The sequence below is a fragment of the Mobula hypostoma genome, chromosome 2, assembly GCF_963921235.1.
Source record: "Mobula hypostoma chromosome 2, sMobHyp1.1, whole genome shotgun sequence".
Lineage (NCBI taxonomy): Eukaryota > Metazoa > Chordata > Chondrichthyes > Myliobatiformes > Myliobatidae > Mobula > Mobula hypostoma.
Genome location: NC_086098.1, coordinates 135,591,268 through 135,611,700, shown reverse-complemented (window position 1 = coordinate 135,611,700; position 20,433 = coordinate 135,591,268). Strand labels below are relative to the sequence as shown.

The following is a 20,433-nucleotide window of genomic DNA, read 5'->3' as shown; positions in this document are numbered from 1 at the left end:
GGAACATCTGGCAGCTCTTGGGCTGTATTTCCTGGAGTCCAAGAGAATTGAGGGGGGTGGTGGATCTCAGAAAATTTCTGAATGTTAAAAGGCCTGAACAGATTAGATATGGCAAAGTTATTTCCCATGGTAGGAGAGACTAGGACAAGAGGGCACAACTTCAGGATTGAAGGACGTCCATTGGGCACAGAGATGTGGAGAAATTACTTTAGTCAGAGGGTGACAAATCTGTGGAATTTGTTGTCACGAGTGGCTGTGGAGGCCAAGTCATTGGGTGTATTTAAGGTGACGATAGATAGGTTCTTGATTAGCCATGGCATCAAGGTGTAAGGGGAGAAGGCAGGAGAGTAGGGATGACTGGAAGAATTGGATCACCCATGATTGAATGGCGGAGCAGACTTGACAGGCCAAATAGCCTACTTCTGCTCCTATATCTTGTGGTCTTACGGCCTCATTTTGCGAGCAGATGCGGCAGAGATGGAGAAATGGGGAGAAAGGAATGGAAACCTCACAAGAGACAAGATGAGAAGAGGTGTAGTCTAAGTGGCTGTGAGAGTTGATGGATTCATAGCAAAAATCAGTGGCTGGTTTGTCTCATGAGATGGAGACAATGAGATCTAGAAAAGGTGGAGAAGTGTCAGAAATAGTAAAAATGAATTTGAGAGCAGAGTGGGAAATGATGGTTAAGGTAATAAAATTGATGAGTTCTGCAAACCTCCTCAGTCCAACAGTCACCTTGGAGTCCTTTCTTACCGTTTCCCTTGTCCTCTCTGTGTTGGCCATTTCACCCCTCCATTCTTATCTGTGGGGGGTAGGGAATAAACAGTTCTGATGTGGGTTTTGGAATTTCTTATCTCCCACCAAAGTTGCTTGACCAACTGAGTTCTTCCAGCATGTAGTGTGTTACTCCAGATTCCAGCATCTGCAGTCTCTTGTGCCTCCATTTAATTGTCCATTCCTGGTTGTCCTTGAGAAGATAATGGTGAAATGTCTTCTTGAGCCACTTCAAACCATAAGAAGTGAGAATACCCACGGTTCTGTTATGGAGAGAGTTGCAGGATTTTGACCCAGTGACAATGAAGGAATGATATATTTACAACTCAGGATTGTGTGTGGCTTACTGATAGTTCATGTTTTTGCTTCCCTTATTCTTCAAGCTGCTAGAGGTTGTGGGTTTGGAAAGGGCCATCTAAGAAGTCTTGGTTAGTTTCTGCAGGGCATCCTGTAGCTGGTACAAACTGCTGCTACTGCACGTCAGTCCTGGAATGAGTGAATACTTGTGGCCGGGGCAAGCGTGTCAAGCAGGCTGCTATGTCCTGTATGGTCTCAAGCTTCTCGAGAGTTGTTGAAGTTGCACATTTCTACTCTTGTAGACAATGTATTCTGGATTATAACTGTTTTATGTTTAAAATTAGTAAGTGCAGATGGATATTTGTAACTTCAAATAGCAGGTGACTGCTCAAAGGTGAAATTCACACTGACTGAGTCAATGGTCCACATTGGAAAAGATGTGGAACTTGAAGCATGCCTGAAATATTTGCAATGACTTCTCCATGGAGATCTAAAGTAAGCATAGTGTTCTCAGAAATCTGCAGTTTACACTATGATGTTCAATTTTTATCTTGTCTTTAGAATGTCAGGAGATTATTATTTAAGCATAGTGCCAACCTCCTTTGTTGTAGTGTGCTGTGGTTCCCTATTGGCTGAAGTACAGGAGTGCATTTTACTTGGTCTCCAGAGCCGTAGCATCCAGAGATTCAAGCCTTGGATGCAGTCAAAAGCACAAAATTTTCCTTCCTGCACTGTGGAGCATTGTTGTCAGCAGTAACACCATTTCACCAGCCTTTAAGCAAATAAAGCTACTGTTAACTGGTGCGGCAGCTTGTTGCCGAATAGGGCATGTGTGTGTGTGTTTTCAAAAAATAGCAAATCTTACGTTTATCATTGATTATAATTCAAAATGGGCAAAAGTGACAGGTTTGATGAAAAAGGAAATCACATGAGCTGAAAAATAGGGTGCCAATTTACTCATCTACTGAAGAAAGTTTCTCGGCAGTAGAACTTATAAAATGAATCTGGTGATGCAATGGGAATATGTAAGGCTGTCCTGGCAGAGATTGAAGTTTAAATGAGTGCAATAAATCTGAACTAGGCTTAATGAAATCTGAGTAGTTGGGAGCTGTTTAATGTAGGAACTGAATTGCTGCAGTAAGTTTTGTAAAAACGTTTTTCTCTAACTTCATTTATTTTATTATTGCCATTGCACTGGTCAACACCTTACTGAATTTTCATGTGGAGGGGAAGTTAGAAGCTTCTTACCTTTCTGTTTGCAGAGACAGAACTGTACATTACAGGAACAGGTCCTTTGGCCAATGATGTCTGTTCCAATCGTGAAGCCAAATTAAACTAAACCTCTATGCCTGCACTTGAACCTTCTACCTCCATTCCCTGCTGACATTATATAGATTTCTTGTTTTTGAGACAGGCCGCATATAATTTCACAGTGCTTGAAGATGGATGAACTATTTTCATACTTCAGTATTTTTTGTAATTATGCATCTGAACATATCATGATGTGCTTTTTGTGAATAGATTGCCTTTTAGTTGGGGGCCTATACTGTGCTGGTTTTAATCTTGTAAGCGAAGTAATCTTTGTAGTTATGTCTCTACATTGTCAAGTTGAAGGCCCTTTTTCCATCACTTGTACACCTAGTGAGATCTAGATCATAAAGACCATAAAATATAGGAACAGAATTAGGCCATTTGGCCCATCGAGTCTGCCTCACTATTTCATCAAGGTTGATCCATTTTCCCTCTCAGCCTCAATCTCCTGCCTTCTCCCTGTATCCCTTCATGCCCCAACTAATCAAAAGTTTATCAACCTCTGCTTTAAGTATACCCAATAACTTGGCCTCTACAGTCACCTGTACCGTAAGCTCCACCTAGAGGAACCAGAAGCATATTTTCACATCCTCCACACAGGATGTAATTTGGTATCTTCTCAAGATGGGGTTTGAACACTTAGAATTGCTAGTGCAGAATATATTTAGTATCTCCTTCAACTCAGGAGACCTAATGAATTCAAACTCCCTCTGATGAGATTGAGCTGCTGAATGCAGATTAGTTAGGCAACCTTCTAGATATTATATTACTATTTTATTTTCTTTTATTGCCTCTCAAATACAGTGGCTTGAGGAAAGAGTTAAGTATCAGCCACAATGCTGGTCATCTGCTTCTGTAGGGATTTGTACTCGTGTCTCTCAGTCACAACACAAGCTCTAGTTTACAGTCCAGTAATTTAACCACATTGATACTGCACACTGAAAAGAAATTATCTCATTTCTGATTGGCCTTCTTATTAGAAGTGCTCCCAGTTGAGACTTTTCTCTGCAACTGGCTCTTCAAATTGCCTTTTGTCCTTCTGTCCTAGTTTCCCCAATTTGTCTGACTCAGGCTCCTGTGAAATGCCTTGGGACCCTCACTATATTGAAGATACTAATATCAGTGCGTTAATGTCCTAGTTTACTTGCGTAGTCAGCATTTCAGTTACAAAGAGTAGACCAGCTTGAGCTCTATACCTAGTCAGCTAGTCAGTGTGACACAGGAACGTGCGCAGAATTTTAAAATCCACCAGCTTTAATCAAGTGAACATCTAGAGGGGTTTCCAGGACTTCATCAGATTAATTGAGAGAGGGCACGGTGAGTGGAGGGCACATTCCTGCTGTTCCTCCTTGTGCACACCTCTGTTGCTCTACTAATAAAATTGGTGCAGTATTCATTTTCATAATGTTACTTGAAGCTTTATTAAATAGAGCTTTTTGTTTTGTTGTATTTAGAACCTGTATCACACTTACTATTGTTTCTCATTACATTTCTCGTAACTCATGAGATTCAAGAGATTCACAGTTTCAAATATCCTAGAATCAGCTTTGTCCTTGATTTTTTAAATTTTAGTATTACACAGCTTTAAGCATTTCATGCATCATATCAGTCTGTAAATATTTATTGGGTACAAAATGAGCTACATTTGCCAATGACTGAACAAGAAAGAAAACCTAAGGGGTTTCAGTTTACCACAAGATGTTTTCCATCTGTAGAATGAAAAAAAATATTAGCAGTCTTACACATGTGGCAATTCACTGTTGCAAACATGGTAATGGTGCCTCCGCGTTACTGTCTAGGTTTGTACGATGTGTTCCACTTTAATGAGTATTACTCCTCTAACTTTAATTTACTTCCATTGGAGCAGGTACAATTGCAACATTGAAGCAGGTCTTTTCAAAGTTTTAAGGTAAATTTATTATCAAAATATGTATACCATATACAATCTTGGAGACAGCCACAATACAAAGACACAACAGAATCCACGGAAGACACCACACAACCAAGACCAACAAATATCCAATGTGTGAAACAAGAATCAGTTGTGCAAATAATAAATAGCAAACAAAGAATACACATAACATGAACCCCAGAGTCCCCTGAAAATGAAACCACAGTCACGGGGCAAGTGAAGCCGGTCCAAGAGCCTGGCGGCTGCAAGGCAACAACTATTCCCGGACACAGTGGAGCAGAACCAATGTTCTAGCACCACCTGTCTGGTGGTTTCAGCGAGAAGAGAGAGAGATGGGTCAAACCCAGGAAGATGGGGCGTGCTCCAGTGGGGGATCTCAGCCTCCAACACTTGCCCACCTTTCCTTTAGAATTCCCAAAGTCTACTATCAGTAGAGGCTTGTACCAGCAGCATTATTTTATGCTATGCCTGTAATGCTATTGAGGAATCTATATACTACTAAAACTCTCATGCTCTGTCTGTTTGTGACCTCCAATTAGCGCAAACGATGCATTACAGCGGCACTTTTTTTGGCTAAATCAAATTAGAATGCGCCAACTTACAGAATGCAGGCAAAGTTCAGGGTTATATGTTCGTAGGAAATTGCTTATTTGCCAAAAATCAACAGGCTGGCTTTCACCCGAGACCCGATCGGCCATCATGGAAATCGGGATGCGACAGCCCGATGCATGCGCACGGCCAGCCTCAGCAGTGACACCTACCGGAGCAAAAGGGCTAGGCAGCTCTATTTCGAGGGGTCACATTCTGCTAATCACCGTCAGCATGTGCAGGATTGGGACAGATCTAACTGCCACCCATCAATAAGAGATCATTAAATCTTATTATAATGACGTACTTCGAGACACACATAAAACCCTTTGCTGCAGTCAAAGGACAGTGGTGACTATATCACGTCTATTTAGGAGAGCGCCAACCACATCATTCTGAATAATCAGCATCCTTTGGTGTTACTGCATCGTACCTTCTATCTGGCATTAGGGTAAAAAAAAATGGTCAGCCTAATTATACCGCGTGGAAAGGGAAGGGGGACATTATGGTCAAGAGATGACGCCAAACGTCGTCGGGAAGCGGCAAGGAGAGGGAGAGAACAAGAATCGGATGAGGCCAGGGCCGCACGACTCCAGGATCAAAGAGTCAGGACAAAAAAAGATGAGAGAAGAAGAGACAGAGGAGGAGAGGCATGCACTTCTCCAGGATCAGAGACAAACAACAATCAGCAGAAGAGCTGAAGAGACGGGGGATGAAAGGACTGTACATCTCCAGAATGACAATGAGAGGCACAAGGGTGGCAGATAAACCAGAAATGATGCAATCAAAAGTGTCCTTCGTTAAATGAAGAGGAGCTATATTTGCTTTGCTACGCATTGTTCTTCTTTAATAAACTGAGGTTTTCTACTTCAGTTTCCAAAGCAAAGCGATGCCAATAGCGTTCAGGAAAATGTAATGTTCATTCTGGTCACATCAGACTGCACTACCCTTCTCTCAAAGGGTGCCCCAACGGGTCACCCCGTTGTCTAGTTTACTATTATAGGGCAAAAGGACAACACAGACCTCGCAGCTGGGAAATCCAACTGGTCACCTAGAGCATGCAGTGAACAACTTCAAAATTAGTGAAAGGTCTGCCCTGTAAGTCTTCAGAACTGTAAAATAAGTGAAAATATTTCCCATGTTTCTTTTAAATTAAGGCAGTTATTTTGTTGGTATTTTGGCGTAACTCTCATATCTATAAATGCCAATGTAAACATTCAATATTTTTGTAACTTAACTGCATTGTTTATTTTATTCTTATTTAACATGCACCAGATTTCATTCTTCTATCACTCAGTGATCACTGACCTGAATTAGTAGCAAATCAAATTAAAAGTTCTCATTTTGTTGCCAGATCCATGGCATAGCCCCTTTTTATTTCCTGTAATCTCCAGCAGTTCTCAACCGTCCTTGGTGTTCATGCTCCATCATTTCTACTGCCGCAGCTTCAATCCACCAGCAGCTTCCGTGGGTTCAGTTCTGAAATTCCATTCCTAAATTTTTCCAAGTCTCTATATCCTTTCCTCTTTCTACATCCATCTGCAGAGAAGCATGTTCGGATGCTACACAGGTTATAGCGTGCAATAACTATGTTAATTGTTGTTGGTTTACCACCTTTGTTGTCTAGTCCTGATGAGATTTTCTCTATCATTTCCTTTTCATTTAATAGAAAATGTTCTTGAAGTTAAAGCTTAATTTTTTTGAAAGTTAAACATTTCTTTAGAATCAAAGCTGCAGCCCAAAAATTCCCACAATAGATAAAGACGGAATAAGAATGGCGTAAACCTTGTATGATGCAGGAAGCAAGCTTTTGCTCATGCAGCAGGCTCTTCCCTCTTCTCTCTGCAGATGAGTCCACAGGAATGGTAGAAACTGATACAGTTTGGCACCAGAGGCATCATAGAAGTTGCCATTCAGTGTGAACTTGATGTAGGACTACGGCTCCAGATTTTTCCTTGGTATTTATTCCTGGAGCCTTCCCCATGAGTGGGTATACTGCAGGGCAGTGGAGGTTTGAGATCAGAGTTTTCCTTCTCCTAGATGAGCTTCCAACCGTGACTGACGAGCCCCTTCTGCCCAGTATGACTGGTTTTTGAGGTGCCACTAACCCACCTTTGCCCCCTTTCCTGTCAAGCGGTTCTGCTGGGTTTAGTATCTAAGCCATACGTGAAGGCCAGAAGCTGTACTTGGTTGTCAGAGGCTAATAAGATGCATGTCATTGGGAGCATTTAGTAGTAGTGGGAGCTTATCCTCACTACCACCCCCGGCTATAATAACCTTAAGGAACTACATTTAATCACATAAGTGATTATCTTGGTAACCAGGTCTGTCTTTCATGTTCTAGGAGAAACCTTAGGCTCTTTTTTTTTTTTAGCATGCTGATTGTTGAGGTTTGTCCCCTTTTTGTTGCATTTGTGTCTTTAAATAGTATAAACAGATTAATCATGTCAAAGACAAGTTATTTTCGTACTTGGCAAGGTAAGGCACAGTTGCAAACTTGGCATCCACATACTTGTGTCAGTTCACCAGCGACACTGCAGATTTAAGTTAATGTCTTTCGTGATCTTGTTTTACCTTCTAATTAATGCAAATTTGGAAAAATGTGATGTTTTAGTAAGCTGGTATATTTAGTACTGTTCAGAATTAGAAAGTTGTATATTATAATTGCAGTTATCATTACATTTTCTGTAGTTTTGTGTGATCATGAAATGGAATTTAGGAATTTAGTCTTTTAAAAAAAAACATTATCTGTGTCCAGCTGACATCAATCATTGTGGAAAAATGAATTGTTTAGATGTAAGTAGCTGATAACTTATGTACATATTTATGAATTTCTCCTTACTGATGCCATCAGGAAGATAGTACAAGAACCTTAGGACTCACAAGTTCGGGAACAGTTATTACCCTTCAACCATCAGGTTCTTGAACCAGAGGGAATAACTTCACTCATTTTCACTTGACCTATTACTGAATTGTTCCCACAAACAATGGACTCACTTTCAAGGACTCTTCAACAGGTTCATCTCAACTCATGTTCTCAATATCTATTGCTTATTTATTATATTATTATTTTTTTTTCTTTCATTTTGTATTTGCACAGTTTGTTATCTTTTGCACACTGGTTTTCCACCTGTTGGTATGGTCTTTCATTGATTTGTGATGGTTATTGAATTTATTGAGTATGCCCACAAGAAAATTAATAGACAATAGACAATAGGTGCAGGAGTAGGCCATTCAGCCCTTCGAGCCAGCACCACCATTCACTGTGATCATGGCTGATCATCCACAATCAGTACCCTTTTCCTGCCTTCTCCCCATATCCCTTCACTCTGCTATCTTTAAGAGCTCTATCTAGCCCTATCTTAATCTCAGGGTTGTATGTGTAAAGATATGTACTTTGATAATAAATTTATTTTGAACTTCGAACTTCTGTTTCCTAAGACCTCAGATACTTCTTAGCTCAGTGTCTTCTATTGTCAGCACTTTCAAAGACCTAGAGCAGATGTCCTTGAGTATATGCCTCAAAAGCCCATTTTCTCATGGTGCATCTCCTCTTTCATTATAAAGAAAGGTTTCATTGGATTTCCATCAGATTTTACCAGTAAAATCATCTTATAAGATGCCCTTTTCATTTTGCAACCATGTTCAGAAATCTCCCCACATGCTTTACATATTTTCTAGAAGGTAGAATTTACAGCATTCATGAAATGTAATAATGTAAACTAGTTAAAACATTAAAAGATATTCTGAAACTCTGAAATTTTAAGTTATTATGGCAAAGTTATTACCAAGCAAAGAAACTTTAATGAATAATTTCTCCAAGGCAGTTGATATATATCCTTCAACATTGCATATTTACCTTCCTAGTTTGCTTTCTGTGAAAGAATATTTATCATTCAACAGCAGGAATGACGTGGTTTTCTATGTTGAAGATTAGTTATTTTTTGCACCCTCTAGGTAAGCAGCAGTTACTAATTTTACTATAGCAGTTCAGTAGTGGATTTGGAAATGATTAATTTTTTTTATAGTTTTGATTTTACATTCTATCTAATGCAAAGTCAGGAAATAATTTTTATATTTTTTGTTAAGGTGGTGCTACTCAATCAAAAATCTGCACACTGTTATTGGAGTCGTAATCATTAGAAGTTTCAGAATTTTGCTAAGGGAATGGGATTGTACAACAATACAGACAAGCCCCACTACAGCCATGAGTTTCAAAATTCACCCTGCAGATTTCAGAAATCACTATCTGAAATGTGTAGTTTTAGATACCCACTATCCACTCATAAAATGAGTGAGAGAGTGTGTGTGTGTGTTCATGTTCATTCGGTGAGGGGTGTAAATCAGTGAACAGGTTATTTATTATCACAAAACAGTTTATGCCCTTGCACCTTGTTGACAGTGCTTTCGTTGTAATTGTAATAATTTATTTTGCATTCTGTTATTATTTTCTCCTGTACTACCTAAATTTCTGATGTGATGAAATGATCTGTATGGATAACTTGCAAAACAAATTTTTTGCTGTGACAGTAATAAACCAATTTACCCATTTTCAGGTTGTAATATTGGCATCATCGTAATATAAGACTATAACAAAACTTTGAAATTTCCCAACGTAGATTTAACTGGAATTCTGAGGTTACTTACTGCCAGTGATCTAGCCTGCCTCGAGAGCTTGTACAGTTTTGCATTCCACTGCACCGCAATCAAGCAAAACTAATCCAATTGAACTCTTATAAATGCCCCAAAGATGAGCTCTCAGCTTTTAATGTTGCACAAGTTTATTGCAATCCCAAGCTCTTTGGCTCTAAAACAAAGTAATTTTATGTGATTTGTAATTCGATTATAGAAGTTTTAAGATGAAAAAGCTTTTCTTTGTTTCTTACAATATTTGGCACTTGTAAATATTGCATCTTTTCCTTCCCGACTTGCTGTCTATAATAGTATTTTAAACCCTTGGCTGCTCAGCATTTTCATGACATTTATCCTGAATATCTGGTGCCAGCTACACGACTCCCTTGTCCATTCATCCCACCCCACTAATCTCCCTCCCTGCACTTATCCCTGCAAGCGGCCTCAGTGCTTTGCCTGCCCATACACCTCCTCTCTCACGTCAATTCAGGATCCCAGGCAATGTTTCCATGTGAGGCAACACTTCATTTGTGAATCTTCTGAGGTTGTTTATTGTGTCCGGTGCTCCCGATGCGGCCTCCTCTATATTGGTGAGATCCTTCGTAAATTGGGGGTCGGCTTCGAGCACCTCTGCTCCATCCACCAAAAGTGGAACTTCCTGGGGTGGCCAAGCTTTTTAATTCCAATTCCCTTTCCCATTCTCACATGTTGGTCCAGGCCTTCCTCTTGTGACAAGATGAGGCCACCCTTAGGGCGGAGGAACAGCAGCTTATATTCCGTCTGGAAGCCTCCAACCTGATGGCATGAATATCAGTTTCTCTTTCTGGTAAACAAATTCCCTCCCCCACCTGTCCTCTGTTCCCCACTTTGACCTCTTATCTCATCTCATCTGCCTATTACTTCACTCTTGGCCCCTCCTCCTCCTCCTCAATCTGACTTGGTGAGTTCCTCCAGCATTTGTGTGTGTTGCTCTGAATTTCCGGTATCTGCAGACTTTCTCATATGCATAAGCTGTATATGTAATGCATATGGATTTTAGACTTGGGACCTATCCCCAAGCTATCTTATATAGCTGCAATTATTCCAAAATCCGAAACACTTCCCTGTCCCAAGCATTTTGGATGAGGGGTTCTTAACCGGTTGTTTGTCCCTTTTCTAAGGAACATAGAGAGGAGAGAAGCAAAATAATAACGTGAAGGCATTATCTTAGTGCTTGAAGTAGCAAAGCGATATGTTGAATAAACATTTGTATATTTGTATGATTTTTCTAAATAGATTATGAAAAAGCATAGCAGCAGGTTACTTGATCTTCATAAGCCTTCGTTATGAGTGGAAGGCATGAATTGTTTCTTCCAACTCAGTTAATTTTCTATATAATTTGAAGAGGACAGAGGAAAACAATTTAAAATTATTATTCTGTGAATATTTCTGGGAAAAAAAAGCCTATTCTTTTGTTAATGTGTAATTTAAATCAGTGCTGACTTAATTTATTAAGATGACAAAAATGCAGTTGGCACAGCATCGTGCATGAATTACATGAGTTTGTTGATGATTATTAAATTAAAAGTCATAAGCCTCTTCAGGTTGGACACCATCTTTATTATCTTGGTGATACAACCATTAAAATCAGAAGCTGGAGAAGGCCATGTGGCCCATCAAGCCACCTCCACTACTTAGTATGATAATAGTTAATCTTATTGTAACCTCAGTGTTTCATTCCTGCCTACTGGCAGGAAGCTTTCAGCCATTTGCTTATCATATCCATCTATCTATCTATCTCTGCCTTAAAATATTTAAGGCTACTTCCACAGCCCTTTGAGGAACAGAGTCCCATGACCATCAAATCTCTGAGAATAAAGATTTTGCCTTATTTCTTTCTTTTATTGGATGACCCTCCCCTTCCCCCTTCATTTTTAGACGGTGGCTACTATTCAGAAATCCTCCTGAAATGGGAACGTTCTCTCCAGGTTTACCCTGTCAAGGCTGCTTGAGATCTTGCGTACTTTGATGAAATCACTGTTCTAAACTTTAAGCGAAGATACCCCTACCAGCTCAACCTTTTCTCCAGGTACAACAGCACTCAGTGTTGACCCTTTTTGACCTATCCAGGTACTAAGCCACCAAATAAAAATCAGAAGAAACTGCATTGCTGGAATCATAAATAAAAGCAAAACAAATGCTGGAAATGCTTAGTGGGTCAGCCAGCATTTGAGTAAAGGTCAAAAACAAACTTCCGGAGGACCTCGCCATCTCCCCATAACCTTCCATGCCCTGACTAATCAAGAATCTATCAGCCTCTACCTTAAATATACCCAATGACTTGGTCTCCACAACCACCTGTGGCAATGAATTCCACATATTCACCACTCTCCGACAAAAAAAAATTCCTCCCAATCTCCATTGTAAATGAACATCCCTCTATTTTGAGGCTGTGCCCTCTGGTTCTAGACTTCCCAACCTTAGGAAACACCCTCTTCACATCTACTCTGTCGAAGCCTTTCAACACTCGATAGGTTTCCATGAGATTCTCCCTTCATTCTTCTGAAATCCAGTGAGTACAGGCCTCATATGGTAACCCTTTCATTCCCAAAATCATTCTTGTGAACCTTCTCTGAACCCTCTCCAATGTCAGCAATCTGCAATCTCTTGTATCTCTTTGAAAAGGCAAGCAGAGTTTGTTTCTCTTTACAAAATAATTTCAGTTTTTGCACTATTTTAAAAATATTTACTGTACATATATATTCTTGAATTGATTTATTTTCTTTTTTTCTCTCTGTTATCATGTATTGCATTGTGCTGCTGCTTCTAAGTTAACAAATTTTGCAACACATGCGGTGATGATAAACCTGATTCTGATTCTGACCTGCTGAGTCTTTACAGCATTTCATTAGTCTGGTGAATCTTCTACTTATTCAGTCTTCAACAGCCTGACTTAAGTAAGCAAATATTTACAACACAGTTTTCAACAGGTGGTCTCACCAATCCAATATTAACTAAAGTAGATTTAGTATCAATTTCCATCACAATAAAGTTCAGTCAGTTTATTATCAAAGTACATATATTACACCATCTACAGCTCTGAGATTCATTTTCCTGAAACTGCACCAACTTGGGTGTCCAACCAATGTGCAAATAACAGAAACTGTGTAAATACAAAAAGAAGGAAATAATAGTACTGTAATAAATAAGCAATAAATATTGAGAACATGAGATGAAGAGTCCTTGAAAGTGAGTCCATGGGTTGTGGGAACATTTCAATGATGAAGTGAAGTTGAGTGAAATTATCCTCTTTGGTCCAAGAGCCTGATGGTTGAGGGCTAGTAACTGTTCTTTAACTTAGTGGCGTAAGTCCTGAAGCTCCTGTATCTTCTTCCTAATGGCAGCAGTGAAAAGAGAGCATGTCCTGGGTGGTGGGGGTCCCTGATGATGGATGCTACTTTCTTGCAGCAATATTTCGTGTAGATGTGCACAATGGTGAGGAGGGCTTTACCCATGATGGACTGTGCCATATCCACTACTTTCTGTAGGATTTTACATTCAAGGGTATTGATTTTTCCATACATGCTCTCCACTCCATTGGAAACTTGCCAGAATTTTAGGTGTCATGCCAAATCTTCGCAATAAGTAGTGAGGTTTTGTTATTTTTCCAAATTACTTACAGTGCCAACATGATATCTTTTACAAATCATGTTCTAGGACACCCAGATTCCACTCTACCAAAAATTTCTGCATCCCCTCACCATTGATGTAATATGTTTTATTTAATAAAGTAAATAACTTCACATTTTTTCTTTTTTTGTTGTTCAGTGCATTAATCAGCTTTCTTATTGCAACACAGGAGGTGGTCATTCAACCCACTGGATAATGCTAGTTCCAACAAATTAGTCTCAAAGTTCAAAGTAAATTTATTATCGAAGTGTATATATGTCAGCTTCTACAACCCTTAGATTGGTTATACACGGTAAATCCAAGAAACATATTGAATCAATGGAAGACCGTACCCAACAGGATGGATAAACAACCAAAGTGCAAGAGACAACAAACTGCAAGTGTAAGGAAACAAAAAATAATAATAATAAATAAATAAGCAATACATATCAAGAACTTGATAGGGGAAGTGAAACTGAGTGAAAGTTATCCCCAGTAGTTCAAGAGCCTAATAGTTGAGGGATAATAACTGTTCTTGAACTTGGTAGTACGGATTCTGAGGCTCCTGTACCACCTTCCTGATGGCAGCAAGAAGAGGGCATGACATGGGTGGTGGGGGTCCAGGATGATGGATACTGCTTTCCTATGACAGCTACAATTATATGAGAATAATCTCGTATTTCCAATCATATTTTTGTTCATTCTCTTGTAGTTCCCTGAAACGTATTCTCTCTCATATACCTGTCAACCTCCCCCACCCCATTAAGTTTCTTTTGCCATTTAGGTACACTAACATTGATTCACTGAAACCAATTAACATATCAGCATGTATTTGTGATGTAGGAGGAAATTATGGCATCACACACACACTCACCTTGAGAACGTTCACATTCTACACCCAAGGACAACTTTGAACTCAGGTCCCGAATTCTGTGAGGCTATAGAACTTTTTATAGATCATGCTGATTTGGATTTCCATTGTATCAGGCAAAAGACACTTATTTTTAAAGGGTATGTGCAACCAATTGGAATCAGTGGCAATATATGAGCATCATATACTTGCAACCTGATTTATCCGAACATGATGTTAATGAATTTTGTGCTGTATCTTTCTATCATGTGTGTGTCTGTGTATACGTACTGTTTGTCTATAGTATGGCTTTTTCACTTTAGCTACAGCATCCTGCAGAATGAGCCCAACAACTGTGCACGTTGTACATCACTGCTCTTATTTTAATATGAATTTGGAAGGAATTTTAATCATATGAAAAAATATAAAGAACACAAATTTTTTAACTTGATTCTTCAGTTGCGCTGCATTTTTCAATCAATATTATTTTGATGTTACAAATTTCATTATTATTACCATCCTTAAAATAGCATCAGCTCACACAATATGAAGTGAATAAAATAGACAGCCAAATGGCCTAATGTCACACAAACAGAAAGAGTGAGTTATCTGAAGCTGGAGAATTTCACATTGGGTCTGGGAGACTGCAATATGCCCATAGATGGGGTGTTTTCCCTCTACCCTGTTCTAGACCTCAGTATAATAATGCAGGAGACTTCTCACAAACATATCAGAGTGGGAGTGAGATAGTGAATTAAACCGCCAACAACTGGAAGCTCAGGATCACTCGCACAGACTAAACATAGGTGCTTCACAAGGCTCAGCAAGTCACTTTGCTTCTTTATAAGTAGGATAAGCACCTGAAAGGATTGTTTGGATCCCTGGGTGGTAGAAAGGGAAGAGGTGAAAGGACAGGTGTTGCATTTTCTATGGCTGCATTAAAAGTGCCATGAGATGGGGAATGGTTGGTGGGATAGAGAAGTAGATTAGGGAGCCTCGAAGGGAGGAGAAATCCTTTTGGAATGAGTGCAGAGTTGAATATGTGTCTAGTGGTGGATTTTTTGGAGCTGATAGAAGTTGTAAAGGATAACTAGCCATGGCTTCTCTTTTACATATGGTTCTTGAAAGTGCTAGGGAGTTGAAATACAGGGTCGCAAGGGAAGTAATAGAACAGCTACTTGGGTTCTCATGCAATTATTTCCTTCCCTGAATGGTTAAAGGGTACCTTATAATATACTTCAGACCTTCTACTTCACTGTTACCTGTTGCATTCACTGGAAACCACCATCAGAAAAGGAATCAACTATTGCTTCAGCAGCACCAGCAGAATAAGACAAAAAAAAGAAGTGGATGCCTCACCTCTCAGGTGAAGACCCTAGCCCATTGATTGACAATTTTAGGCACGGAGCATTCTGTGCAGAAACACTTGTTGATATTTGAACTTGGGATGACGAGTACCTTCATTGTGTCTTTGGCTTGCACTTGTAAACATGTTATTTACATGGCTGGTCTCATAAAGTTTCTGGTTACTGATGATCTCCAGAGTGTTGATGTCAATACTTTTGAATATCAAGGCCTATTGAGACTTGGGTTGTGGGGCAGAAATGATTGAACTCTCACCTTTTAAGCATGATCACTTGCTGAAACTTATACAACACATATGTGTTTTTCCATTTGTTGGTTCAAATATGAATTTTGCCTTGCTTTTATTTATGCCAAGCTCCTTAGCTAAAATGTAGACACTAGAAATTACAGATACTAGAATAGAAACATAGAAAACCTACAGCACAATACAGGCCCTTAAGCCCTCAAAGTTGTGTCGAACATGTCCCTACCTTAGGAATTACTAGGCTTACCTAAAGCCCTCTATTTTTCTAAGCTCCATGTACCTATCCAAAACTCTCTTAAAAGACCCTATCGTATCCGCCTCCATCACCATTGCTGGCAACCCATTCCACGCACTCGCCACTCTCTGAGTAAAAAACTTACCCCCGACATTTGTACCTACTCCCCAGCACCTTAAACCTGTGTCCTCTTGTGGCAACCATTTCAGCCCTGGGAAAAAGTCTCTGACTATCCACACGATCAGTGCCTCTCGTCATCTTATACATCTTTATCAGGTCACCTCTCATCCTCTGTCGCTCCAATCTGGAGCAACAAACAAAATGTTGGAGGAACTGAGTGGGTCAAGTGAAGGGTCTTGACCTGACCTGCTGAGTTCATCCAACATTATCTGAGGAGTTGTGAATGGAATTCATCAGCAGACGTCTCCACTTCTTATCTAATATAAGTCTTCTCCAGAAGCAGTGGAAGATGGTTGAGTTTTTGACACCATCCTCAGAAAATGCTGTGACATTTTAGGCTGAAGTGGGCAATCTCTGATTACTGAAGCTATGTTTCTTTGTGCTATATGACTCTAGCCAGTGAAGATATTCTGAAACATTAACTGTTTTTCTCTCTCTGCAAATGCTGCCTGACCTGCTGAGTATCTTTGCAATGCAGTTTTCAGGTTTTCAGTAGAGCTTAGGGTACTGTTGACCTCCAGTTTTATTCAGATTTCTGGATGCTTCAGCTTAATACTAAGATCTGGCATCTTGTTTGGAATCTGTGTTTTAAGTTTTAAGTGTTTTTGTTTTAAATTGCTCAAATGCAGTAAAATAGCTACGCATTAAAGACAAAGGAAGTAAGTAGCATCAAAATTTTAGCATGGAATTGTTAAATGTCAGCCGAAGAGTAGTGCTAGGTTTAAATCTAATGAAATATTTGTTAACAGAAGTTTGTAACAAGTCATGAAAGCAAAGAAAACATTTGAGAAACACTACAGCAAATATTAACTCGCCATTGATGATGTTTTTGGCTGGATCAATATTGCATTAAAGTTTTATGATGATGGTTGTTAGTTATGGATTAGCACACAAAAGAAAGAAGTTTTGATCAATAAGCTAGCAATCTACTTGCTTTGATACAGTTTTGCTTTAATCCACTTTCAATGAACTAATCTCATTATATTTCAAAGGAAAAAAATTCTTAGTATAATATTGAACAAAGAATTCTGCTTAAAATAAATGAACTGCCGAAACAGGTGTGACAGCAGATTTAGATTTATTGTCTTTGTATTTGAGAGTGAGGGAAGTTAAGATTAGAAACTATTTTTCAAAATTTAAATCAGACAACCTTCAAAAGAATAAGAAACAAATTGTTGTGAACTAGGCCTCAGAACATTCTACACTCCAGATAGTCAAAGTACATGCCTCGCATTATCTTGGTCCATGGGATAAACACAAGCTGGACCTGATCAAAACTGGCTGGGTCGACTGGATGAGGGTATCTAGTGATTAAACACCCAAAGACCCCAGGTTACATTACTGTCGATGTGTCCCAGTGTACACCTGGTTAATTAAGCCAAGTGGTGTTGGACCAGGTTAATGAAAGGCATGGGCCAGGTTAAAGTGGTTCCACAACCCTATCCGCCACAGCCCCACATAACTCCTGACACTAAACTCCACAACCCTTTCTCTCTCAGCTCCATGTATACATCCCCCAACCCTACCCTTAACACTAATCCTAACGTCAAAGGGCCCACACACCCCAACTAACCCTGGCCACACTCCCACCCAAGAGCTGACTTGGAGAAGGAGAAGTGTTGAACCAGGTGAATGAAGGCATGGGCCGGATCAAAGTGGCAGGGTTGCATGACACTGAATATTATGTGACGAGATCAAGAAGCACAAGAGGGATGATTTTCCTATTGCCCGCATAATTCCAACCAATGGGAACAATTTCATATGATGCAAAAGCAGCGTTTCCCCAAAAGAGCCACAGGGTCCATGTACGGTTCAAAGATTGTAGTCACCAATTGAGAGAATTGACATTTATGCCCATATAAAACTGGGAAAAATGGTGGAAGTTCAGTGAATGGCAAAGAATATGAAAATCAGAGCAAGAATCATAACAGAAGGAAACTTGCAAGAAATATCAAAGTGAAGAGTAAAACTTAGATACGTTAAAAGAAAACAAGCAGTTGAAGGTAACGCAATTTAAAAAATTGGAACCAGAAAGGTAAGAATGGAAAATGAGGAAATGGTGCACTAATTATATGACTAATTTGTATTTGCTTTCACGGTGGAAAGGAGACAAAATTACCATGGATCAGGTAACTTGAAATAAGAGTTTGCACTTACAGTTTAGAAAATATATGAATTCATAGAACACAAGAAATTCTGCAGATGCTGGAAATCAATTTCTCCTTCCAGTTACATTAAGAAAAATTCTTCCCTCGCTCCTCTTCTTTTATTTCCTATTCTGGCCTCTTACCTACTTCACCTGCCCATTGCTTCTCCCTAGGTCCCCTTTCTCTCATGGTCCACTCTCCTCACCTAACAGATCCCTTTTTCTCCACCCCCTTACCTTTCCACCACCTAGCTATCCTCCTTCCCCTCCACCCACCTTTTTTTATTCTGGCATCTTCCCCTTCCTTTCCAGTCCTGAAGAAGGGTCTCAATCCGAAATGTCTTTGATCATTTCCAGCGATGCTGCCTGACCTGTTGAGTTCCTCCAGCATTTTGTGGGTGTTGCTTTGAATTCATTTGAGTTGGTTGTAATTATGTAATTGCATATGTTCTATCATTTACACTGCTAGGTGACCATTTAGACAGTTAATGCTGAGAGACTGGGAATTTCCATAGCTTTCAGCAGTCCAGCAAATTTAGTTTGGCATTAAGTTCTGTCTTTTAATGTGCTATTAAAATTCATAGAAGTGAAAGATTCTACTTTTTATCTGCAGAAACATATGAAGATTTTGACTCCAAAGTGATAGAGGTAAGATATTTTGTTATTATTTTTAAATTTTTTGCTAGTATTATGTCAAAACAATATGTTATAGTGAGAGAATTGTATCCATTCCATTGGTAATCTTGTATTCAGTGAATAGCAGCGAAAATAAGTCATAAGTGGGGATACTAACCTAAGGCAAATAATACCAATTCATTAATTACAGTGGGTACAGGCCCAGAGCCATCAAATGTAATGTTAATCCTTTCATTCCCGCAGTCCTTCTCGTGAACCTTCTCTGAACACCCTCTAATGCCAGCATATCTCTTCTTAGATAAGGAGCCCAAAACTGCTCACAATACTCTAAGTGGTCTAACCAACACCTTATAAAGCCTCAGTATCACATCCCTGCTCTTGTATTCTAGTCCTTTCGAAGTGAATGCTAACATTACATTTGCCTTCCTTACCACCGACTCAATCTGTATTAACCTTTAGGGAATCCTGCACAAGGACTCACAAATCCCTTTGCATTTCTGCTTTTGAATTATTTTGCCATTTAGAAAATAATCGACGCCTTTATTCCTTCTACCAAAGTATATGACCATACACTTCTCTATACTATATTTGATCTGCTACTTCTTTGTCCATTCTCCCAGTCTGTCCAAGTCCTTCTGCAACTTCTCGGCTTCCTCAAGATATTTGCCCCTACACCTATCTTTGTATCATCTACAAACTTGGCCACAAAGCTATCAATTCTATCATCCAAATTGATGTTGAATAACATGCAAATAAACTGACCAGTTACCAATCCCTACGGAACACCACTTGTCACCAGCAGCCAACCAGAATATTCCAATACTTTCCCTCCTGTCAGTCAGTTGAGTTTCTATCCATGCCAGTATCCTTCCTGTAATACCATGGGCTCATGTCTTGTTAAGCAGCTTCATGTGTTGCACCTTGTCCTTCTGAAGTCCTTCTGAAAATCCAAGTAAACAGTATCCACGGACTCTCCTTTATCAATCCTGTCTGCTATTTCTTCAAAAAATCCAACAGATTCGTCAAGCAAGATTTCACTTCAAGAAAACTATGCTGAATTTGGCCTATTTTATCATGTGGTTCCAAGTACCCCAAAACCTCATCCATAATACTGGACTCCAACATCTTCCCAGCCACTGAAGTCAGACTGGCTGACCTATAATTTCCTTTCCTCAGCTTCCTTGCGTCTTAAAGATATAATTTCAATGTAATTATGGAGAAGGATAGGACTGGACCCAGGGTTGAGATTTTTGATTGGAGAAAGGCTAACTTTGAGGAGATGCGAAAGGATTTAGAAGGAGTGGATTGGGACAATTTGTTTTATGGGAAGGATGTAATAGAGAAATGGAGGCCATTTAAAGGTGAAATTTTGAGGGTACAGAATCTTAATGTTCCTGTTAGGTTGAAAGGAAAGGTTAAACGTTTGAGAAAGCCATGGTTTTCAAGGGATATTGGAAACTTGGTTCGGAAAAAGAGAGAGATCTGCAATAAATATAGGCAGCTTGGAGTAAATGAGGTACTCGAGGAATATAAAGAATGTAAAAAGAATCTTAAGAAAGAAATTAGAAAAGCTAAAAGAAGATATGAGGTTGCATTAGCAAGTAAGGTGAAAATA

The 20,433-nt window shown here is 39.4% G+C and overlaps 1 protein-coding gene and 1 long non-coding RNA gene across 3 annotated transcripts in view; one reads left to right on the top strand and one right to left on the bottom strand.

Annotated features, from left to right (window-relative positions):
* LOC134342507 (uncharacterized) overlaps positions 1-6,489 on the bottom strand; it is a 64,305-nt gene extending 57,816 nt beyond the window's left edge. Inside the window, exon 1 of the long non-coding RNA XR_010017036.1 lies at positions 6,191-6,489. This is a non-coding gene — a long non-coding RNA (uncharacterized LOC134342507). The remainder of the gene's footprint in view (positions 1-6,190) is intronic.
* Positions 1-20,433, top strand: part of mrps5 (mitochondrial ribosomal protein S5) — a 144,184-nt gene that overhangs the window by 40,700 nt on the left and 83,051 nt on the right. For both annotated transcript variants that reach the window (XM_063040716.1, XM_063040717.1), the window contains exon 5: positions 18,796-18,830. In XM_063040716.1, the coding sequence (XP_062896786.1) occupies positions 18,796-18,830 (35 nt within the window). The remainder of the gene's footprint in view (positions 1-18,795; positions 18,831-20,433) is intronic.